Source organism: Ptiloglossa arizonensis, chromosome 3 (assembly GCF_051014685.1).
Source record: "Ptiloglossa arizonensis isolate GNS036 chromosome 3, iyPtiAriz1_principal, whole genome shotgun sequence".
Taxonomy (NCBI): Eukaryota; Metazoa; Arthropoda; class Insecta; order Hymenoptera; family Colletidae; genus Ptiloglossa; species Ptiloglossa arizonensis.
In genome coordinates, this window is record NC_135050.1 from 29,465,034 (window position 1) to 29,489,613 (window position 24,580).

At 42.7% G+C, this 24,580-nt stretch overlaps 2 protein-coding genes across 7 annotated transcripts in view; one reads left to right on the plus strand and one right to left on the minus strand.

Moving 5' to 3' along the window:
• The window catches only part of Nadsyn (NAD synthetase), a 25,571-nt gene continuing 991 nt past the window's right edge, over positions 1-24,580 (plus strand). For 3 of the 6 annotated variants that reach the window (XR_012991359.1, XR_012991360.1, XR_012991361.1), the window contains exons 1-13: positions 1-497; positions 15,710-15,919; positions 17,760-18,015; positions 19,913-20,105; positions 20,856-21,096; positions 21,428-21,667; positions 21,954-22,069; positions 22,138-22,442; positions 22,511-22,719; positions 23,029-23,254; positions 23,543-23,719; positions 23,828-23,930; positions 24,225-24,501. Coding sequence is in view for 1 of the 6 variants with exons in the window: in XM_076306363.1 (XP_076162478.1) it covers positions 15,774-15,919; positions 17,760-18,015; positions 19,913-20,105; positions 20,856-21,096; positions 21,428-21,667; positions 21,954-22,069; positions 22,138-22,442; positions 22,511-22,719; positions 23,029-23,254; positions 23,543-23,719; positions 23,828-23,930; positions 24,225-24,253 (2,241 nt within the window). In the remaining 5 variants the exon portion in view is untranslated. Of the gene's footprint in view, positions 498-628; positions 793-15,709; positions 15,920-17,759; positions 18,016-19,912; positions 20,106-20,855; positions 21,097-21,427; positions 21,668-21,953; positions 22,070-22,137; positions 22,443-22,510; positions 22,720-23,028; positions 23,255-23,542; positions 23,720-23,827; positions 23,931-24,224; positions 24,556-24,580 lie in introns of those variants that run through there. The other 3 variants (XR_012991363.1, XM_076306363.1, XR_012991362.1) reach the window with 3 other exon arrangements.
• Positions 926-12,415, minus strand: LOC143144208 (cytosolic carboxypeptidase 2). Its single transcript, XM_076306358.1, has 15 exons — positions 12,343-12,415; positions 11,829-12,043; positions 10,853-11,005; positions 10,493-10,800; positions 10,098-10,244; positions 9,904-10,015; positions 7,499-7,744; positions 6,127-6,459; positions 5,302-5,529; positions 5,009-5,100; positions 3,888-4,116; positions 3,718-3,814; positions 2,396-2,576; positions 1,870-2,088; positions 926-1,740 (listed from the first exon to the last, which is right to left on the minus strand). The coding sequence occupies exons 1-15, from the start codon at positions 12,413-12,415 to the stop codon at positions 1,137-1,139; spliced, it is 3,237 nt and encodes a 1,078-aa protein (XP_076162473.1). The 3' UTR covers positions 926-1,136.

Sequence of the window (24,580 nt, forward strand, 5' to 3'; positions counted from 1 at the left end):
CAGCTGTTATCGCGAACAACGGTTCGACGGGTTATCAAATTTTTACATTGACATTGCTTACAAAACTACGGAAAGAACATTGACTTTCGGTGATACGCAAAAAAAACAGCAACACATCGTAAACAGATCGAACTAAGAGTCGAATTACCAATTGGAGCGTAACGTATTTGAACTCGATACGCAGAGTCGCTAGTCTTTTCGAGACTATTTTTCCAAATCAGTTTTCCGTTAAACGAGGCCCGTTGTTAAGATGTTCCTTTCTCAATTAATGTATCGTGAAACTAGTGAATTATACTAACGAAAGTCGGTACCAAAGGTGTCGGAAACAGTTTGTGAGGTTATGTTTTTATCGGAACGGAGATTTGTCAGTTCTTGCTAAAAGCACGTGGAGAAGACAGTTTTCGCGCATGTCACTTAAATAATGCGCGACTAATACGTAATCGAAACACAACACGCACGATTGTATCTTTTTTCCCCGGCTGGACTACCGGAAAATCGTAAGTACGCTGGTTAATTATCTCGTTCTTAGTTGTCGGGCGGCCCTCGTTATCTTGTAAAAGTTCGTTACATAACTAATTGCTGCAATCTTTAATTATACTACGGTACTGTGGCGTTTAACAGTAATAACTGTCTCGGATAATAACTGTCTACGTAGAATATTTTCCGGGTACCAATATTTTACGCGTTTTCACGAAAGTATAATCGGTGGAAAGATACAGTGGAACCCTAAATTAAGTGTGGAGCGAAGAAGTGTGTATATAAACGAAGAAAACAACAATCGACCGAACAAGGGTATCTCTTTTCTCTGTCTTTGGGTGAATCAGTGGCGTGGCTAATGTTACCGTGTCCAGTCTCAGGATTATCGTTGTATATATTTGTAATTAATTGTAGTTTTAATTTAAAAATAATTTCTTGGAAAGTTTACACGTTATTTGGTGCTAACAAAAACTGATTTTTCTCTCGGTCAATTTTTGAAGCATTTCCAAATTGTCTCGCATTCGTTATTTCGTACAATTAAGGGATCGGTCGTACATTTTCCACCGATTACACATTCGGGAAACACGTACTCGATGCTCGAAATAAGAGGCAGACGCCGATAAAAATGTTACAAAACATTCCTCTGTCTAAAAAATCGTTTAGGAGTTGCGTAATACGTTCGCGCTGGTAGCGCGTTTTTTTCTTTCTATTGCGGGAGTCGATTTGATTTTCTTTGGTTGTTTCTTTTTCTTCTGTTTCTTCTTCGATACTCGTTGTCTGCGGGAATCCGTAGAGTCATCGGACGAGGAACTGTCGCACAAGGGAACGATCAAAGGCTGTAACTGCATACGAGATCGTGACTGTGACTTCAAATGCAGCTGCGATTTTTGGACGTTCGACGTTTTATCAGTATTGGAGGCCGAGCAGGTGGCGCCACTTTTTCGATGTTTCCTCCTGGATTCGATTCTATATTGTCCAGTTTGCGGCTTGGAAGGCATCTCGACCGTAACCAGGTTCAAAGAGTCTGCGTCGATCGTTAAAAAGGATGTCTTACCGTGGCACGTTTCCTTCACTCTGGAACTGAAATTGATTATCTTCTGCCACTTGAGTCGAGATTTTTTCTTCCTTGACTTCAGCTCGGTGTCGTATCGTCGATCCTCGACTTCTGGACTTACATCTCCGGTGCACGTGGTTTTTTCGCGTTTACACTTCATTTGCGTTCTTTTGATGTACTCGAGGGACTGCAATTTTTGCGTGCAAGACCTGGAACAAGAATCGTTCGAGATATCGAGAAGAAGGTAGTAAAATTGTCACACGCTCGTAAGAATACGTTTCTCGTTTTATTCGCCATTTGTAAATTATAATCGACGAGAACGACGAAAGTAAACTCACTTCAACATCGCGTCGTTATCCATTCTGGCTTGTGTCAGTGCCATGTTAGAAACTCCCCAGCTCAATGGCATTTTGGCGAAAGGGCGATCGATCCTCCTGTTGATGTTCTCTTCCATGTTCAACGAATTTACACCCATCCATATTTGTTGACGCAGCGAGCTTAACTTAATTTGAATGTCTTGGCTCTTTAGAGGAACGGGCGATCGATGTCTCAACGTTCTGTACGAATCGAAGTAAAGAAATTATTTCTAAATCGAACGATATCCGCTAAAGATGAAACACTTAATATTATCTTCGTTTCTTGAGCAAGAAACAACGAGAGAGTCTGTGACTAAAGTATTGGATTGTTCGGAAAGTCGTTTCGTTTTTTTTTTGGTGAAAATGAAACAGGATTTTTTTAGAGTGTATAAACATTGGATTAAATTATATATTCTCCATTTTGAAAAACTAAATGACTTTCCCAATGTGTTATATGAAAATACCCAATGTGTTATATGAAAATATTAGCACGAAGAGACGCCTTCACCTGACCAAACGGAGACAGTGCGGTCGTTTGTTCAAGTTTCGTTCTTCCTTGTTAAATCTTAAACTTTCGTCCAATGATACGCTACAAGGCCTCGTTATTTCCGGCAGGATCGATCCAGCGGTAATGATCGCTTCCTTCTCGTTCGTTTCCAGCTCTTTGTCGCGAATCCCCGGGGAGGAATCTGCTCGATGAGACCGTAAGGTTACATTTATTTTTTTTTTAATCAGCGCTGTCCAACCATTTTTTTCCCCCACACAGCGAACCTACTGTCCGGAACTCAGAAGTTGACCTCTGGTAGGAATCGTGAACCGTATTGGGTCGTTTTAGTCGTCCTTTGACCACGTTCCCTTTAATCCAAAAGTCATCTTCCTAGCTTTCAACGTTAAAGAATCAGTCACTACAGGATAGTGTCTTCATCGTGAAGAAGTTCACAGACACTACGATGCGTTCAGGCGGAAGTGGAGAACCCCATAGATTAGAAAAGACTTAGTTTGGATAGCGCTGATTCGAATATTCAAGTCTTGCGATTAGTGTATCTTTCGTAGCAGAGGCAAGTTCAACTGGCCGCACAAGGTCACCGACTGGTTATCCCCACTTTCGTATCTTTCGTTTCTTTTCGACCAATATCACACGCTATCTACCCTCTGAACAGACAGACAGGTATACTTTGACCGTAGTGTTGAGTTCGAGTTTGGTGGGGTAGAAAGGGACAAAAATTATTGGGACTCAGGGTTGGACAATTGGTGTCTGCGAGCCAGTGCACTTACAGGTACACTTAGGGGTAACAACTTTGGGTCAGTTGACGTTACAGTGAAAGACGAAGGGTGGGGAGAAATCATAGGAGTGGGGTAGATCCTAAGACAATGGAGACAAAGGGTGGGGAGAAATCATAGGCGTGGGGTGGGTCCTAAGTAGAGAGAGACAAAGAGTGGGGAGAAATCATAGGAGTGGGCTATTCCAGGTTCTAAGACAGAAGAAAGGCAAGGGTGGGGAGAAATCATAGGAGTGGGGTAGGTCCTAAGACAGTGAGAGACGAAGGGTGGGGAGAAATCATAGGAGTGGGCTATTCCAGGTCCTAAGACAGTAAGAGACGAAGGATGGGGAGAAATCATAAGAGTGGGCTATTCCAGGTCCTAAGACAGAATAAAGGGAAGGGAAGTGGAACTCCTCGATATTCATACTCGTCGATTTACGCATGCGCGATTAAAAACTGGGCACACTATCCAACATCGGCACACTGCGAAAGTGGGGTGGTCTCCACGAAGTGACCTCGAGCGGCCAGTTGATTTCGCTCCTGACTATAGTACTCGATGCTTCTCCACCTTCCAGTCTCGTTGCACCTTCGTCCGCAGAGTCGGTCAAATCGTATAGATCGCTGCCGGGGTCGGTAACCGGCAAGTCCATAACTGCTCTCCTTGCCTGCGCGAGTATTTAACGTTGCGAATATTTCGAATTAATACGATCGAGGTCGGAGGAACGGAAAAAATGTTACCAGCATCCTCCTGCGTTGGAAATAACTTCTGCTGGTCATCGTTCCCTTTCTGTTTGCTCTTTTCGCCAGCTCGAAGCTCCGAGGTGGAACGAACGTGGGAGTCGGAGGTGGCACGCGAAGGTGCCGCGGTGAAGGTGTTGACCCCCTTATGTCGCAGCTCCACGTACCCTTCGCGGGCTCTCTTCCTTCTTTTTCCCAGTCGGAGCTCTCCGACGTGTCTCCTTCGTCGCTGGTACGAAACATGTTGTTAAGTTCAGATTATAATATCTAGTTTATTATAATATGCAGGGATCTCGCGTATCTAGTAGTATAGTAATTGTATATATAAGAATATAAAGTTCGAAGAAATGCGTATACAGTGATATGTCTTGATGTGAACGACGACAGTGTCGTGTGGTCTTTCTGACTCTGGACTTGGAACTCGACTAAAAAGAAAAACCAAAAGATAAAAGGGTAAACCATTGACCGCGTGGCGGACGACCCTTCCGCGCCAATACGGAAACAGTTCTTAAAACTGACATCGACATCTGCCACCCTTAAGATCATTGTTGCATTTATTCCAACAAAACAAAATCGAGAACCGATTGAATATCCCTCGTCGTCACACCGACTATGATTTTATTCCTTTTGCGACTAGTATTTTTATTCTTTTCATAAATTGGATAATATAACAGTTTCTCTGTATTCACAAGCTTGTTTTCTATTTTAGACAAGACTCCTTACCGTGTATCGTAAAGCAAAGTTTAGTTCTAAATATTATTTAGTATACTAGATAAAGTTATTTGTTTCTATTTTCAAAATTTGGTCGATACAGTATTATTAACGACTAAATACTTCTCATGCTTTATTATGTAGATATATTTTTCAACCATAGGTAATTTTTACAATTTTTACTGATTTGTTATCTTCGATTAATTGTGTATTACATTGGGTTGTTCGGAAAGTGATTTCGTTTTCCAAAATGGAGAATGATTTAATAAACTGTTTGTACACTCTAAAAAATCGTGTTTCATTTTTACCAAAAAAAAACGAAATAACTTTCCGAACAATCCAATATTATTTTCAAGGAGAACCAATATTCAAATGTTTCGCTAAGAAGATTGAAAATGTTTGATTCGTACCTAGAGTAGTCGGTTAAGTCGATGTTGGTCGGTTCTTCAGCGCTGGAACCCTCCTTCACCAACCTGGCAATTATTTTTGTTCGAAGTCTTTCCTTTGTTTGCAGCGTCGATAATAGCGCCTAAACGAAAATTGTTTTCAATCGTTATTTACCACCAACGATCAACGTCTTCGATCGATCGAATCTTATTGCTCACCGAAATTTCGTTCCGATGGATAGCGGTTTTTTTTGGGCAAACATCGCAAGATGAGGAGTCACGTTGTAAATTTTTCTACACGACAGCGATTGCAATACCTTTAGAGGATCCTGATCGAAGAAATCCAGCAGAGTTTCGCAGAATACTTTTCCGATCTGCTCGTAATCCTGAATAGAAAAATGGCTGCCGGATCTGGATCCCATCACCGATCCTCCCATCGATGCTTCCATCGTGTAACTGTTCTGTACCCCCATCGACCAAGCAACGACCCTCCCAGTGCCTTCTTTGCCCTTCTCCAGGTGAAACTTGCAGTTCTCGAAGGAAAACTGAAAAACAATTAACAGCTACCCACTCTATTGCCAGGTATTTCTTTCCTTAGGGGAATATTTAACGCTTCCACTGTACAGTTTTCGATAAGCTCCAATTTCACATCGCTACAATGTACCTTTTCCTTTTATGGATCACTCTTTAAATTTGGACTCTTTTTCCTTTGTTTTTCAGCAAATGTATTAGGTTGTTCGATAAGTTTTGTCATTTTTGCCATTGTAAAAAGATACCATGACACTTCAATTTTGAACAACTGTAAATTTACAGATTTGTAAATCGATTTACACGAAACTGCACATTTTCGTCGAACGGTACAACAAATTTTTGGAGGCTCATACGGTGATCAACAATTCTAGTCGCAAAGTTTTATCCAACACCTCCAAACCTACCAACCCCAAATACCCACGTGTCTGTTCACTCGAGTTGTTTACCTTGGACAACAAATTTTTGGAGTCTCGTACGGGGATCAACAATTCTAATCGTTTTATCCAACACCTCCCGAACCTACGAAACTCAAACACCAACATGTCTGCTCACCCGAGTTGTGTGCAGCCTCTTGTGGAGCATCAGAGCTCAGAGCATCAGAGCCAGCTTACCTTGTCGGCAGCGTTCTTGTGGAGCATCAGAGGAAACACTTGCTCGGAGAGTTTGGTCTGCGTAGTCGTCCTCTTGCTCTCGCAGCCGTAGACGAATATGTTCTGTTTCCTGGAGTGGGCGTGTAGATCGCAGTATATGGCTACTCCGCACTCCTCCAGCAACCGACGAATCATCAGTTTCGTGTGCCAAACCGAAGGGTAGCTCTCGCGCATCACGGTTCTGTATTGTCTGTTCAGGTCCTTACCCGACAACGAACACCGATTGTTACCGACGATCACGCCGTCCGGGTTCAACATTGGCACCAGTTTGAACACGAACCTCTCTCGCAGAACCTGTTAGAGTATGTTGCATATTTAAGAACGATTCGAAGGTGGCCAGACGCTACTTATAATAACGTAAACGTAACGTAACGTTTTAAGGAGCAGCTAACGAATTTGTTCTCGAAATTAATCGTTTATCAACCCTTATTTATCTTTCGAATTAATCGTTTATCAACCCTTATTTATCTTTCGAATTAATCGTTTATCAACCCTTATTTATCTTTCGAATTAATCGTTTATCAACCCTTATTTATCTTTCGAATTAATCGTTTATCAACCCTTATTTATCTTTCGAATTAATCGTTTATCAACCCTTATTTATCTTTCGAATTAATCGTTGGATCAACCCTTTGCACTCGAAGTTTTTCTGCTACCAGAAACTAGCACTCTGATGAAATCCTTTAAATTGTGTAATTAATTTCAAAGGGACAAATTAATTTCAAACATTTCCATTTCAATATTTCATATATATATGTTTGCATCTTACAAGAAAGGAGTGATTGAATTTTAATTCAGATTCCAAACTGTGATGATTTTTCCAATTGGAGAAAGTACACCGAATTGAGTGGCGATCGAGGATCGCCTCTCGAGTGGAAAGGGTTGATGTTATCTGAATACATGCAGAATGAACGATCACGATTTAGGGCAGATCTGCACGAACTAAGCTTCTTTCGTTCCACCTTGGTAACACCTTCGTTACCTCGGTACCAAGTCGTTGGTCACTGACTCACCTACAATACGATCATTGCTCTTTTTCGTTCGTTTTTTAAGAAATGTACTAGGTCGATAAGTTTTGTCGTTTTTGCTATTGTAAAAAGATACTATGACACTTCAACTTTGAACAACAGTAAATACACAAACGAGTTCCTACATGAAACTTTGCACATGTTCATCGAACAGTATAATCTTCAAAAAAATAAAACAACGAACCTAATAGCTCCGTTTCTTATCGAACGAGAAAACTTATTGAGCAATCTATTCTAAGAAACGCGAAACACGGAAATAAGACTAGACCGATCTAGGATTAACTAATTTTCTCTTTAACACGCACCTTAGCTTGATTCGATTCTCCGGTCAAGAAGTCGATGATGCCTTTCATCGTCCAACTGGATGGTGTTTCTCCAGGGTGAACCCTTGCCGTGATAACGATGCCCCTCTTCCTTCTCACCTCCTCGTTGTAACTCGGTGCCGTGATCGTTAAATAATAGACCCCGTTTCCGGCCAGTGTTCGGCACAACAATCGCAGTTTCGTGAATCTTGTTTTCACGGGATCGGCGACGAGCTTGGCGAGATATTCCTGAGCAGTTTCGTGTAAAAAATTAACATTGAATTGGTATTATTCCCTCGTCCTCGTTCTATTAGCAAAATATCGGCTCGATTGTTGTTTGCGTCTTTTTCGAGTTGTTACGTTCAACTTTGGAACGTTTGTTCAATTTTTTTTGTCCACCTTAATGAGAATCGGTGATCGATAAACGTTCGAGGGAAACGAGAAATAGCTTGTCATTATTCTAGAATTTTATCCATTACGTTAATAAATTACTTCGATGTTAATGTACGTATATACATTTTGCGTATATTAGTAACAAACGCCTTGTACAAATATTTGTACGATAATAGGTGCACGCAAAAGACGTTATACAAATCGTATTAATCTTGCAGCAAATACACGTACAAGTATATTAAATAAAACACCTTGTACCGAACATTTGTACGATAATAGGTGTACGCAAAAGACGTTATACAAATCGTATTAATCTGACAGCAAGTACACGTACAAGTATATTAAATAAATGGATATAAAAAGTGTACTCCGCGTGTCTGACCAACGCGGTCGGTATCTACTGCGAGTCGGACGAAAGCGGTGCGTACTACTGCGAGTCAGACACGTGCAATACATATATTTACTTACCACCGAGCGTTTAACACCAACGATACGTGTCTACCGAGACTCTGACGCAAAGAACCGAGATTTTTTTGCGATACGTTTCGTCGAATGGTCACTCGTCGCGTGTTCGTCGAAGCGATTGATATTTGCACGGAAATGTCTGTTTTTCTTCGCGAAACAATCGCGAAGAGACTGTTTTCTTCAGGTTTACGTGTAGTGTTTCTGGAGAAACTGTTTGCGAAAGATTGACTCGGTTCGAAGTTTTCTTCGCTTCGAGTCAATCTTTCGCGTACAGTTTCTCGAGAGAGATGCTACGCGCAAACCTGAAGAAAACAATCTTTTTGTGATTGTTTCATGAAGAGAAACAGATTCGGTTCGAAGCGAAGAAAACTTCAAACCGAGTCAATCTTTCGCGTACAGTTTCTCAAGAAACACTACACGCAAACCTGAAGAAAACAATCTCTTCGTAATTGTTTCGCGAAGAAAAACAGACTCAGTTTGAAGCGAAGAAAACTTCAAACCGAGTCAATCTTTCGCGTACAGTTTCTCGAGAAACACTACACGCAAACCTGAAGAAAACAATCTCTTCGTAATTGTTTCGTGAAGAAAAACAGACTCAGTTCGAAGCGAAGAAAACTTTGAATCGAGTCAATCTTTCGCGTACAGTTTCTCGAGAAACACTACGCGCAAACCTGAAGAAAACAATCTCTTCGTAATTGTTTCGTGAAGAAAAACAGACTCAGTTCGAAGTGAAGAAAACTTTGAATCGAGTCAATCTTTCGCGTACAGTTTCTCAAGAAACACTACACGCAAACCTGAAGAAAACAATCTCTTCGTAATTGTTTCGTGAAGAAAAACAGACTCGGTTTGAAGCGAAGAAAACTTCAAACCGAGTCAATCTTTCGCGTACAGTTTCTCGAGAAACACTACACGCAAACCTGAAGAAAACAATCTCTTCGTAATTGTTTCGTGAAGAAAAACAGACTCGGTTTGAAGCGAAGAAAACTTCAAACCGAGTCAATCTTTCGCGTACAGTTTCTCGAGAAACACTACACGCAAACCTGAAGAAAACAATCTCTTCGTAATTGTTTCGTGAAGAAAAACAGACTCAGTTCGAAGCGAAGAAAACTTTGAATCGAGTCAATCTTTCGCGTACAGTTTCTCGAGAAACACTACGCGCAAACCTGAAGAAAACAATCTCTTCGTAATTGTTTCGTGAAGAAAAACAGACTCAGTTCGAAGCGAAGAAAACTTTGAATCGAGTCAATCTTTCGCGTACAGTTTCTCAAGAAACACTACACGCAAACCTGAAGAAAACAATCTCTTCGTAATTGTTTCGTGAAGAAAAACAGACTCAGTTCGAAGTGAAGAAAACTTTGAATCGAGTCAATCTTTCGCGTACAGTTTCTCAAGAAACACTACACGCAAACCTGAAGAAAACAATCTCTTCGTAATTGTTTCGTGAAGAAAAACAGACTCGGTTCGAAGCGAAGAAAACTTCGAACCGACATTGCGCAACGACATCGATCTTGCGAGTGGTGTCTCGTAAATTGAGCGTTCGCGGTGGTTACCTGTAAATCGGTGTACGTGTAGGGATAACAATGGGCCAAGTAGACGGTGTCTCTGTCGTGAGGGAAGGAAACGTTAAACGTTAACGTGTGCTTCTCCTTCTCCTCGTCGCTTCTAAAAGTAAACAGGAGAATTCAGTGGCTGCGGGGAACCGCGGGAGGAGTCGTCGTATAGAAAGTTCTCGTAGTTGACGTACGACGAATCGTTCCTGTAGTAAGCGATATTCTCGCCGCATCTCCTCCAACCGACGGCACTGTTCTTCGCGTCTTCGGTGGAGTACAGTAACGGTCGGAGACCCTCGTTGTACAGACTCTCCTCTTTGCAGAGATTGACGATCGATATTCTGCAATCGTTCGGCACTCTGTTATTTTATTTTTATCGTCTCGTCGCGAAAGAAATTCCCGGTACGGTGATTCCTCGTTAAAACGTCGCGCTGGAACCTCGATAAAAGGTTCGAGGAACAATTACCTACAGCGCGAAGGGTTACCGTGTTTCTTCCTCGAGAACAGATTCGATCTTTTTTTAATTTTCGTAATTCCGTCCTCGGAGTTACAAACGATCGATGAAGACGTTCTAAACTTAAACGTTCACCTGTAAGTGGTCCTGCTCCTTGTGTTCGATATCCTGAAGTAGAACCACTGCGTGTGTCTCTGGGTGTACAGATCCTTTCGAAGATAGAGCTGGTAGTAAGTGTCGGTGATCTTCACGACTTTGCAGAGATTCCCGGACTCGAAGCGAGACTCGAAACGAAGATCGGTGTCGTCGTGCGTCGTTTCGGACGACCTGGTCACGAAGAAGAGGTTGTCGCCGCTGTCGGTGTCCTTCGAGTCGTCTCCGTCCGTGGAAAATTCTGACGAAAACGACGGGACCGCGCTTCCACCCACGCAAGATCTGCTGAACTGTTATTGAGTCGTATAAATAAAAGCAGCGACATCGGTTCGTCCGACTTACGTAATTGGTGATACTGGTCGGATGGTAACGGAACACCACCGTTCCGAAATCGTCCCCTAATGGTTTTGGTCTGGGTTCTTTTCCTGTTGGCACGTAGAACGATTCTGGAACGGCCGGTGCGTAGTCTATGTGTCGCACTCTTTCCGGAAGTACCTGCAGTTTCGAGGGTAACGTGAAGCAAAGGAGATCGAACGTAAGCGTAACGTAATCTCTCGGTTACTACTAATAGAGAACTAATAGAGAACTACGTTGTAAAAAACAACGATACAAGAGTAACGTAATCCTTTGGTTACTACTGATAGAGAACTTGGAAAAAAGAATAATACAAGAGTAACGTAATCCCTTGGTTACTACTGATAGAGAACTTGGAAAAAAGAATAATACAAGAGTAACGTAATCCTTTGGTTACTACTGACAGAGAACTTGTAAAAAAACAACGACACAAGAGTAACGTAATCCCTTGGTTATTATTAATAGAAAACTTGTAAAAAAGAATGATACAAGAGTAACGTAACTCCTTGGTTACTACTGATAGAGAACTTGTAAAAAAGAATAATACAAGAGTAACGTCATTCTTTGGTTACTACTAATAGAGAACTTGTAGAAAACAACGATACAAGAGTAACGTAATCCTTTGGTTACTACTGACAGAGAACTTGTAAAAAAACAACGACACAAGAGTAACGTCATCCTTTGGTTATTATTAATAGAGAACTTGTAAAAAACAACGACACAAGAGTAATGTAATTCCTTGATTACTACTAATAGAGAACTTGTAAAAAACGACGATAAAAATCTTATCGTACCGTATCGACTAACGTTCTTCCCATCCGGAAATCTTTTTCCAAGAGGAGAGAACGCCATAACTAAACAAAAAGAGAATCTTCTCGCAATTCCCGTTAGATCGCACTCGCGTTGAACTACCGAGATTGTATCGTAGAAACGGTTCGTTCGACAAAGTTCTCTTCGTTTCTACCTGACATTCCGTTGGCCATCTCGCAGCTTCCTGGGTGATGCCGTCTATCGTGCAACGAGTGTCCAGCATGGTACGAAGAGTCTCCTTGGATCGGTGATCGTCTCTGTTACCGAATGGAAACAACGGATGTTCCGTTTCTTGGCGCTGCGCATCGTACCGTCCTAGATGCAACAGCTGCAACTCTTGGAACCTTTGAATACTCCCGAGCGCCCCACCTGTAACGAATAACGCGATACAAGATACGTGACAAACAATACTTTGAAATATACTCTATTCTCCGCTAGAATCGGACCATTTTTCAAATCTTCGTTACCGTAAACTTTGAAAAGAAGGGTTGCTCGCAAAAATCGCTTCTTGGGTAACACGGTACAGTTGTGATAGTTTTTTCTCGCGATGAGATTCGGTTATGTTCTTCCGAAGGAAAGGTTTGTAATCAATTTCGTGAAACGGTAGCACGATTTTTGCTACGCAACCGCTTCCTCTGTTACTCGAAACAATAGGAAAACCTGATCACCAGCAATCGGTTGAACCGGAAATAGCATGGCTTGAAGTTCCTGAACCTTGTTGCCGGTTAGAAGATCCGTCATCTCTCGTTATCTGCCCTCTGCGTCGCATTCCTCGTTCTCTTCGTTCCGGTCACCTTCATCTTTGCTCGGTTCCGGTGTCTCGTTCTTCTCGAATCGCGCGCTACGATCCGAGTCTCGTGGAATTCTTTCGTTCAAAGTGCATGTTGCAGTCGTGCTCTTCATCTTTGCTTCTCGTTGGTGATCCTTGATCGTTGCACGAGCTGCGAGCCGGCCTTCGAATCCTCAATGTCCATTGAACGAAACGATATCGTAGGGAAGAGTTGCCTCGATTGGATCGTCAGCTACGTTGGATCCGTGTCGGAACTTCCGATTTGGGAACTGTTTTCGATTTAGAACACAGACGACCTACACGGGTACCTAGTCGATCATTATTCGTAATTTGGAGTCAAAGATAGCATCGTGACTATCTCGAAGACAGCATCGTAGCGTTAACGGTCCAATATTTCGAGAGATGAAGAAGTCTCTGGTCAATCTTCTGTAAACGATAAATCGTTACTTTGTCCACTTCGTACAGTAATGTCTCTCGAAAATCGGAATAGTTGATGAGCGAGAAACGAGTAGAAGGGGGAAAATGTGATACAATAAATTTTGTTCTCGCAAGTATATCGATCGAGTTGACTCATGATCGTGAATTAAAGCGACAAATTCTATCGATACCCAATCCAAGGCTGGAATAATTATCTACGCGTCGAACGTTGCGTTTAATATCGTTCGATTTACTTTATATTCGCACCTTACAGTTCGAGCTGGAACCTTACCGATCCGGTGTAAAAAAAACCAGTTGCTTTGGTTGGATCGATTGCTAATTTATAATAAAAAAGAAGAGTAATTGCACGATTCAGGGGTACACAAAACGATCAATTTACCCTCCATCTTACCGTTCCTTGAAGATACTTAATTTTCCACTTAGAACTAAACGTGCGAAGCGGTACGAATTGATTATCTCGCGATCGATCGATCACACGTTTCTAATTTATAATAAAATAAAAAGAGTAATCGCGCGATTCAGAAGTACACAAAACGATCAATTTACCCTCAATCTTACCGTTCCTTGAAGATACTTAATTTTCCACTTAAAACGAGCAATCTGCAAAGCGGTACGAATTGATCGTCTCGCGTTTCTAATTTATAATAAAATAAAAAGAGTAATCGCCGATTCAGGGGTACACAAAACGATCAATTTACCCTCAATCTTACCGTTCCTTGAAGCTACTTAATTCTCCACTTAGAACGAGCAACGTGCGAAGCGGTACGAATCGATCGTCTCGCAATTGATCGATCGCGCGTTTCTAATTTACAATAAAATAAAAAGAGTAATCGTGCGATTCAGAAGTACACAAAACGATCAATTTACCCTCCATCTTACCGTTCCTTGAAGATACTTAATTTTCCACTTAAAACGAGCAACGTGCGAAGCGGTACGTCGATCGTCTCGCAATTGATCGATTCCCCGTTTCTAATTTACAGTAAAAAGAAAATAGTAATCGCGCGATTTAGGAGTACACAAAACGATCAATTTACCCTCAATCTTACCGTTCCTCGAGGATACTTAATTTTCCACTTAGAACGAGCAACTTGCGAAGCGGTACGAATTGATCGTCTCGCGTTTCGAATTTACAATAAAATAAAAAGAATAATCACGCGATTCAGAAGTACACAAAACGATCAATTTACCCTCAATCTTACCGTTCCTTGACGATACTTAATTTTCCACTTAGAACGAGCAACGTGCGAAGCGGTACGAATCGATCGTCTCGCAATTGATCGATCGCGCGTTTCTAATTTACAATAAAATAAAAAGAGTAATCGTGCGATTCAGAAGTACACAAAACGATCAATTTACCCTCCATCTTACCGTTCCTTGAAGATACTTAATTTTCCACTTAAAACGAGCAACGTGCAAAACGGTACGAATCGATCGTCTCGCATTCGATCGATGGCGGTACCACTCGCGATTGATTCTTGCGTGGAGGAATCGGCCGATCGGATGCAAAACGCGTTACTTGTATCGGTCGCTCGAAGAAGGAACGATACACCGTGGATAACTCGCAACCGTGATCCTAGTTTCGATGGATCGCTATCACTGTTCCTCGACCGATCCACCGGGCGAACTGCGTGCAGGAACTTCACCCTCCGTAGAAGACGAATTCCGCGAAGGCTAGGCCCCGTCGATTGCCTGACAACGGTGAAACGTGGGCGGAGCCACCGGTTTCATGATTGTTTGTTGCCGTCTCGTTCCTCGAGGTTCGTCGTGCTACCACGACGTAACACGACCAGCGAGCCGGTATCGCAACAAACGAGAACTTCGTTCCTTTATCGATCTTCCCTTCGTGGCAGCCCGTTACGATACAACGGTCTCTTCGAGGAAATTTCCCGTGTCGAGCACGCTATTGCGATACATCGCTGTTCTCTCGAAGTTTGATAGGTAGCTCCAAGTCACTGGACGGTCCAATTACTCGAAGTTTCGTTGAAATATTTATTTACGAGTGATGGAACAGTGTTTTCTATGTACCATTATCGATGAAGCACCTTTACCTTGAATATTAATAATAATAATAATAATAATTGTCAAAAGAATATTTTAGCAAATAGACCAGTATGTTGGTAGGAGCTTTCACTAGCTGTAAGTAGAGTCCTGTGAAGGTATCTCTGTTTTCATCGATTGTACCGGAAATTTTGCTTCTACGAAAAAGTTCGTACTTAATTTATAACTTTTATCGAGACACGTGACAATTTTCCAAAGCTTAAAAATTTTCTCCGCGTTCTACGCACCCGTGAACTTTTAATATCGTAATACCGATCGAAGAATCGATTCGACTCTTTGAAACGATAGATATCGTAACGACGACCGAGTCTCGTTGTCTGTGTTCACGACCGCCCGTGAAAAATCTCACTGTACAATTTATTTAGCGGTAATTGATCTAATTCGAAGGAATTCGCCGGTAATTTCCCCCGAGTCCTCGCAGACATTCTTTCGCGTGGTTGCACGAACCGGTCGAGCGATTTATATATACACGTGTGTAAGTATCTCTCCCTTTCTCTGTCTCTCTTTCTCTCTCTGCAGGCAGGTTCTGAAAATTATTGATCAATCAACGTTCGCCGGACTGTTGAATAGAACGTACTGCCGTTTCGTCGACCGAATATTGCCTCCTAGCGATCGATAAGCTCCCGATCGATAGGTCCGAATACGATCAGAGTGCGCTAGTAGCAACATCCTCGGTTCTCCTATAGAACATTCGAGACGACTCGTTTCCGTTTACCATCGACGATTGCGAACGTTTCGTTCTGTTCCAGATAGAACTCAGTTTCGGTGTTCACGTTGCTCGAAGCGTCCGTAGCGGAAGAGAAGTCTCGAAAGATGGGTCGCACGGTCACGGTAGCGGTGTGCACGTTGAACCAATGGGCGATGGACTTCGACGGGAACTCCAGGAGGATTTTGCAAAGCATTCAGGAAGCCAAGGACGCCGGCGCCACTTACAGGAGCGGTCCCGAGTTGGAGATTTGGTGAGATTTCGAAATCATTCGCGAAAATGTATCGTGGTCTCGAACGCACACGCCGAATCGTTGCGCAATGATCGCGAGGGATGGTGTTCGGGCTCGAGTTTTGAGGAGAAAATTTGGTAAAATCGTCCGCGCGAGTTCGAGAAATTATAACGATATCGAAAATACGGTGAGGTAAACGCGTACGGTTCCAGAACCGTGACATCTTTATTTTTTTGTTTACATAGACGTTATTCGATACCAGCGACAAGTTTCTCGCCGACTGTTGCATTTCTACGGTACAGTTTCGTCGACTTTGATTTTCCTCCGAGTCAATGTTTGCTCGTTCTAACGAGTGAAATAATTTCTCCAATTTTGTACGTAATTTTCGGAGAAGACTCGTCGCGTTTAAATCTCTTTGCACTCGAAGCTTTTCTGCTACCAGAAACTGGCACCTCGATGAAATCCTTCGAATAGTGTAATTAATTTCAAACGGAGCATTTTCGTTTCAACGTTTCGTATAGATACGTTTACATCTTAGAAGAAAGGAGTAATTGAATTTTAAATTACTACATTCGTTTAAATTACTTCAATTCCAAACCGCGATGGTTTTCCGAATTGGAGAAATTACACCGAATTGAGTAACTACTCGAGGATCGCCTCTCAAGTGGAAAGGGTTGATACTTCCCTTCGTTTCCAAGGACGAAGGTTGCGATAATCAAACGAACAAAATTTCAAGTCGAGAGTGAAGTACCGGAGAAACGTAAGCGTATGTTTTTTACGTCAAACGAGCAAAATTTCAAGTCGAGAGTAAAGTACCAAAAAACGCAAGCGTACGTTTCTATCGTAATTGTCCGTTGGTAATTTTCAAGAAGCGTAGATTCGCTCTGAAAATGGGAAAATTAACGGAACGATCGATCGTTGGTCGATGCAACCCGGCGCGTATTTACGGTAATTTTACTTGCAGAAGTCTCGTCGATTTATCTCGACAAATAACGCTTTCCAGCGAAACGAGCAAAATTTCAAGTCGAAAGCAAAGTACCAAAAAACGCAAGCGTACGTTTGTATCGTAATTGTCGGTTAGTAATTTTCAAGAAGCGTAGAGATTCGTTCTTGCTACGAATCGTCGCGAAATAGTGTTCGTATGGGCACAAACGATCATTGGTCTTGACAAATAACGTTTTCCAGCGAAACGAGCAAAATTTCAAGTCGAGAGGAAAGTACCAAAAAAACGCAAGTGTACGTTTGTATCGTAATTGTCGGTTAGTAATTTTCGAGAAGCGTAGAGATTCGTTCTTGCTACGAATCGTCGCGAAATAGTGTTCGTATGGGCACAAACGATCATTGGTCTTGACAAATAACGTTTTCCAGCGAAACGAGCAAAATTTCAAGTCGAGAGGAAAGTACCAAAAAAACGCAAGCGTACGTTTGTATCGTAATTGTCGGTTAGTAATTTTCGAGAAGCGTAGAGATTCGTTCTTGCTACGAATCGTCGCGAAATAGTGTTCGTATGGACACGATCGATCGTTGGTCTTGACAAATAGCGAAACGAGCAAAATTTCAAGTCGAGAATAAAGTACAGAAGAAACGTAAGCGTACATTTGTTACGTCAAACGAGCAAAATTTCAAGTCGGGAGCAAAGTACCGAAAAAACGCAAGCGTACGTTTGTATCGTAATTGTTCATTGGTAATTCTCGAGAAGCGTAGATTCGGTCTGGCTACGAATCGCCGCGAAACAACGTTCGTACAGGAAACGAGTGAAAAGGGTTTTAAAGGGCGGGAATTTCTGAATCGAACGAGCAAATATTTGAGAAAAGAATGGTACCGTACGAAACGAGAGAGACTTACGAGCGGTGTTCGACAGCGGTTACAGCTGCGAGGACCACTTCTACGAGTCGGACACCTTGCTCCATAGCTGGGAGGTGCTCGCGACGATCCTGAACTCACCCGTGGCAGAGGGTATGCTGATAGACGTGGGGATGCCGGTGATGCACAAGAACGTCACCTACAATTGCAGAGTGGCCTTCCTGAATCGATGGATTCTACTCATCAGGCCAAAGATGCAGATGTGCGAGGACGGGAATTACAGAGAGTCCAGATGGTTCTCGGCGTGGACCAAGGTCATTCTTCGAGATTCAATCCCCGATGGGATAATAATCGCGATGAGAGAATGGCTCGTTCGGTTGTTCGAAAATCGTTGTCGTTGAATTATCGAGCAGCGAGCCATTGGTAGAGAGTTCTTCGTCGGAAGAAGATCGAACTCGTCGCGAGTCGCGAATACGGATACGACTTGACAAAGTTCAATATCCTATTTACCATAAACAGTAGCGGGGACGACTCTCCGTAGCGAGGAAATTTGATCGATACCCCGAGACATCGCCACGAATCGATTTATGCTTTACTTTGGGGTGTTCGAATTCTTTTCGACAAGGATTCCCCGATTCGATCGTTAATCGTGTTGTTCTTTTTCTTTATTATCGTCTTCTTTTCACTCGTGGTCGATACAATAACACCTCGTACAACGTAACACAGAATTATCGATAATAATCGGTGAACGGGGAACCTTCGTGCTAGAATCGAAGCAATCGATCCAATCGAAAGTATTCTCCATCTTACACGGTATATTCTCGTTACTAGGTATCCCTGTATACAGGAATCGTTCTTATCGTCTAGTCGACTCTGTAACGAGCTCGCTCGCCCTTATCGATTTACCAGTAACCTGGAACGCCAATTAGAAACGAAATGTTTTCGATATTTGTTCAAGCACGATTCGTGGCACGTTGTTCCCTGGTTCGCGTACAGAATATGGCGGTATTGACTCGATGAATGTATCTTCTACGATTAGATTCGAACCTTTCTTAAAATTACGAAACGTGTATATTCCATAGATGATAATTTACGAAAGTGGAATACTCGTTGCTATGAAAATCGATCAAATTTGCCGCACGTTCGAGGAGTAAGCGCGTAATCGTACGCGCAAAGTAAAGTAATGGCGCTAGAATTATCAATGGTGAACGTAGCACTTTTTGTGAAAAGGTAAATTAATTTACAGGTGCCATTAGTCGTCTATTTTTATAATTGTCCATGGAGTATTGCAGGCAAAGATTCCGCTGATAATTGAGTAATTTTAAAAAGTTCGAAACAAGTCAAATTCACTCGTTTGGCAATTGAAAGCAGGATTCTCGTAAATGAATTTACAAGTTAGTTGTCTATTTTGATAATTGTCCACGACTATTGTAGGCAAAGACACTACTGATAATTGAGTAATTTTAAAATGTTCGAAACAAGTCAAATTCATCCATTTGGCAATTGAAAGCAGGATTCTCGTAAATTAATTTACAAGTTAGTTGTCTATTTTGATAATTGTCCACGACTATTGCAGGCAAAGACACTACTGATAATTGAGTAATTTTAAAAAGTTCGAAACAAGTAAAATTTACCCGTTTGGCAGTTCTAGCGTTAAAATCGAACAACTCGTTTTACATCGGTGATAAAATAAATTGTTTCTCTTGCTCGACTACTTTGAATCATTTACGCAGGAACGCACCGTTTGGTAGTTGAAAAGGTAAATTAATTTACGAGTTAGTTGTCTATTTTGATAATTGTCCACGACTATTGTAGGCAAAGACACTACTGATAATTGAGTAATTTTAAAAAGTTCGAAACAAGTAAAATTCACCCGTTTGGCAGTTCTAGCGTTAAAATCGAACAACTCGTTTTACAACGGTGATAAAATAAATTGTTTCTCTTGCTCGACTACTTTGAATCATTTACGCAGGAACGCACCGTTTGGTAGTTGAAAAGGTAAATTAATTTACGAGTTAGTTGTCTATTTTGATAATTGTCCACGACTATTGTAGGCAAAGACACTACTGATAATTGAGTAATTTTAAAAAGTTCGAAACAAGTAAAATTCACCCGTTTGGTAGTTCTAGCGTTAAAATCGAACACGTCGTTTTACATCGGTGATAAAATAAATTGTTTCTCTTGCTCGACTACTTCGAATCGTTTACGCAGGAACGCACAGTGGAGGATTACTTCCTGCCGAGAATGATATCCCAGATAACCGGACAGACGCTGGTACCATTCGGAGACGCTGTAATTTCAACGAGGGACACGTGCGTGGGCTTCGAGATCTGCGAGGAACTCTGGAACCCCATGAGCAATCACATTCCCATGTGCCTGGACGGCGTTGAAATTATCGCGAACGGTAGTCGAGAAGCTTCTTTGCAACGAATTACTTCTCTCTCCTCGATGTGCAGGGTGTAAACAAATTTTATGTCGCGGTCTTCACAGGTGATTCCACGCTTCTAGATCGGTGGAGATTGAAAAAATATGTATCTCGACTTTGAAATGCAAGATCAAATTTCGTTTTTGTCTTATCGTTTTCTGCTCGCCAGGAAGAAGAGGAAAATTGTCGTGTATCGAGTCATAACGCTCCCTTAAAAATGCTGTGGAATTTTTACAACCATTGGAGTTTCTAACTCCACTTTCTAACCACATGACTATATTCTGAATGTTTGCGTTTGAGATATTAGTTTTTCTATTTTTTTAGTTCAGTTTAGTTTTTTCTATATTCTATTTTTTTCTAATCTACGAAACAACACCGCTTTGATTCATAATTCTCGATAACCTGGACAATACAATCACAATTTTTACACAACCTCGCAATCTATTATAATTTTTGTACTTGTAAGTACTAAACATAAAAAAAAAAACTGATCCAATGGACGTACAAAATCGACAGAATTGTTCACGCGAACGCGACACATTTCTCATACTCTTAACGAATGGTGTGCGATTAAAAAAAAAAAGAAAAGAAGAAACTCGCTCTTAAATTTCAAAGTCGAGATCAATTTCGCGGCACACTTATCGAGCGGATCTCGCTGCGAAGACTCCGACGTAAAATCTTTTTACACTTCGTGCCTCGTGTAACCTGTCGAACGTTGTGCTCCCGAAGGTAGCGGCTCGTACTTCGAGCTTCGAAAGGGATACGTGACCGTGGACCTCGTCAAATCCGCCACGTTCAAATCCGGTGGTTGTTACATGTTCAGCAATTTACGGGGATGCGACGGTTCTAGACTCTACTTCAACGGGGGATCCTCCATCACCTTGAACGGTCAGATCTTGAACCGTGGCAAGCAGTTTGCCCTCGACGACGTGGAGGTCATCGTAGCCACGTTCGATCTGGAAAATATAAGGTTTGCAACTGATCGAAGCAGGGCCATGATTAGGTACACTCGGGGTGAGAAATTGTGCGTCGATGGAAGTGTATGACCGTATCGAACCTCCTTGGTCTCGTTTTCGTCTAGACGTTCGATAGATTTAAAAATTACCAATTCTTGTTCGCGTTGATACAAACCTAAGTAGTTGATTCGTTCCACTGATTCGTTCCACTTTGAATTCGTTTCACTTTCGAAGACGCTTACGGCCAGGTGTCTCTTCTACCTGTGCCTTCTCACGGCCCTGACTCGAAGGTTACTTCCGCTTCGATAAAATAGAAGTCGAGCTGATCGTTGAACTCTTCGACAGGAGCTACAGAAACAACATCAGATCCAGATCTCACTTGGCCGCCAGATCGCTCAGTTACCCACGCATCAAGGTGGACTTTGCTCTCACCTCCGACAGTTTGATTTCAACACCACCGGATCGACCGATCGACACGGATTTGGGCTCTTACGAAAACGAACACGTAACTGGCAAACTCGTCTATCACACCCCGGAAGAGGAGATCTCCATGGCGCCTGCTTGCTGGCTCTGGGATTATCTCAGGTCATCTCCTTTTTTTTTAAACACGGTTAATCCTATTTTCAAGCACGATAGTTTAATTAATATTTGGTACGCTTACCCTTAGCTTCTGGGCAAGTTGCTTGGGCAACTGCTAATGGGTAATAGAAAAAGTTTACCGTATAATAACGAAATAAATAATTTTCACGATCTATGGAACCTTTGTACCCATGGGCAACTGCTCGAGTTTGCCCGTTGCATCAATTACGTATACATTTCGCCTCGTTGTTTATTTATTCGTTGACACGATATATCGTATTCTCGGAAAAAGGCGTTCCTGCCAAGGTGGATTTTTCTTACCCTTGAGCGGCGGAGTCGACTCGGCTGCGTCGGCGTGTATGGTGTACTCCATGTGCGACATGATCGTGGAGTCGGTGAAAAAAGGAGGTACGTTGCTCTTACGATAGCTGTACGATCACGGAGGAACGCATCTGTAACGAAATGTTCACGATCAGACGCGCAGGTACTGTCGGACATCAGGAAGATCGTCGGCGACTGCGAGTACGTACCAACGGACCCCAAGCAACTCTGTTACACCATACTCGTCACGTGTTACATGGGAACGGAGAACTCGTCCACCGAGACGAAGTCACGAGCCGCCGAGCTGGCTGGTCAGATAGGCTCTTATCATCACGGTATAGTGATCGACGTGGCCGTCTCGGCGATTCTGACCACCTTCCAGCAAGTCACCAAGCTGTCGCCGAGGTTCAAAGCGCGAGGAGGCTCTCCCAGAGAGAGCTTGGCCTTGCAGAACATACAAGTTAATAAAACGTTCTTGAAATTTATAGCGCTAGCCGTGGACATCGTTCAAGAATGTGACTGTTTAAGGCACGTTTGAGAATGGTGATCGCTTACTTGTTCGCCCAACTGATGCTGTGGGTCAGGGGACGACCCGGTGGTCTTCTCGTGTTGGGGAGTAGCAACGTGGACGAATCACTACGGGGATATTTCACCAAATACGATTGCAGCAGCGCCGACATAAACCCCATAGGGGGAATTGCGAAGAACGATCTGAAAGCGTTCCTCGCTTATTTCAGGTGAGATTGCTGTCCGGTCGCGAGAAGAAGGTTAATGAGTGTTTACATCGGTTTAGTGTATAGTTTACAGTCCACTGTAAACTATACAGTCCACTGTAAACTATACTAGAGTAGACATGTAAACTCTTTTAGCATCAGAGACGTTACTCGCCCTTAATCGAAGACGATGACAAAGATCGATAACTGTGATGCTAGGAGAGTTAGTGGATTGTAACCAGAGCGGAGTTTCGTTAGCCTTCTTCTCGATGGACAATTCTCGAGCCGATGTTGGAACGTTTTTTCGATATCTAACCGTTGAATCCGTATCAGGAGGAAGCATGGACTGTCAGCTTTGGATGGAATCCTGGACGCGCCACCGACTGCGGAATTGGAGCCCCTTCAAGGCGGACAACTCGCCCAGTTGGACGAAGTGGACATGGGTATGACGTACAAGGAACTCGGCACTTTCGGGCGTTTGAGGAAGCAAGATTGCGCCGGTCCTTTCACGATGTTCTGCAGACTCGTCCACATGTGGGACGAATGCACACCAAAAGAAGTAAAGACGCTCGCGAGACGTAGCAATCCTTAATTTCGAGACTGGATTTTGTTCACAGATTCGTGGCGGGGAGAGGTTGCTCGTCGTATCATCGCGACGGCGTTGCTAATGAGTTAATGGGGGTTTTTTTCCAACGAAATTGAGTTCAAACATGACCACGATACGTAGAGAAAGATATAGAAAATTGTACATCGCATTGGTAGATTTCTCGCCTCGAAACCAAAGATTGCCATAACTGTCGGTGTGATCTTCGTCGATAACGTATCCTAAATTCGAATTCCTTCGCAGGTGGCGGACAAGGTGAAACACTTTTATAGATGTTACGCGATAAATCGGCACAAGATGACGATCCTGACACCGTCCTGTCACGCGGAGACTTACAGTCCCGACGATAACAGATTCGATCATCGCCCCTTCCTGTACAATCACACGTGGAAATGGCAGTTCAATGCTATCGACGAACAGGTGAGCTGTACGAGCGTAGAACCCTTTGCGATATCGTACAGTTATTTATAGAATAGAAACATCCACCGTTGTAACAGATCTTTAACGAGAAAATTGTCGATCTCTCAGGTGAAAGGTCTTCTCAACGAGGAGAAATCACCAGGAGGTCGAAAAGACGCGCCGAAGGTACCCACGAAGCCCAGATACATGCCGTTCAGCTACGTGATCAGTAGTGAGTAAATAAAAAAAAAAAAACACACTCAAGTGTGCGTTATCGCTGACGTGGCCCGAGTCGTGGGCCCAAACGATGACGTCGCGATTTTCTCCCATGTTTACCGAGCTCTACAGCGATCACTGACGACCAAAAAATAAAGCGCATCGATCGAAAGAGCCGGAGAGTCGGAGTCGAGCAGGCTCCGTCGACACACGACCATCCTGTAATTTTGACCCACCGTGCATACACACGCTCGTCGCGCGTCTTTCGCCGAGGAATCGTCGTCACACCGGCCTCCGTTCTCTGTTGCAGATAAAACACATCCTGGAGTAGTAGTATAACCGTGTAGCAGTGTAGCTCTCTCTGTCTCTTATCATTTTGACATTGCAGTCTTGCGAGCGCATCGGAACGCAAACACTCTGGCCTACCGTCCGCGCGATCAGAGGATCCGCTCCATCGGCGGTGTAGCTTCCGTTAACGATCGAACGATTAGAAAACCCAGTTTGCGCTTCGTCGTGAGAAGACTCGCGAGTGGAAGAATCGTACGACTCGCGCATTATGTATTATATTAATACAGCCGGATCACCAGGTATAAAAAGCATCGCACAGTAAGAAATGAAATCCAATATATATTTATGCGGAAGCCTTCAAGTTCATTTCTGTTATAT

Bases quoted from the DNA above. Each gene is read 5' to 3' on its own strand.
- LOC143144208 (XM_076306358.1), bottom strand. From the start codon at position 12,415: ATGACGGATCTTCTAACCGGCAACAAGGTTCAGGAACTTCAAGCCATG. The intron at 11,006-11,828 runs GTAGAAACGAAG...TCGAAACTGCAG, and splicing joins GATGGCCAACGGAATGTCAG to GTACTTCCGGAAAGAGTGCG. The intron at 10,801-10,852 runs GTAAGTCGGACG...ACTCAATAACAG, and splicing joins CGACCAGTATCACCAATTAC to TTCAGCAGATCTTGCGTGGG.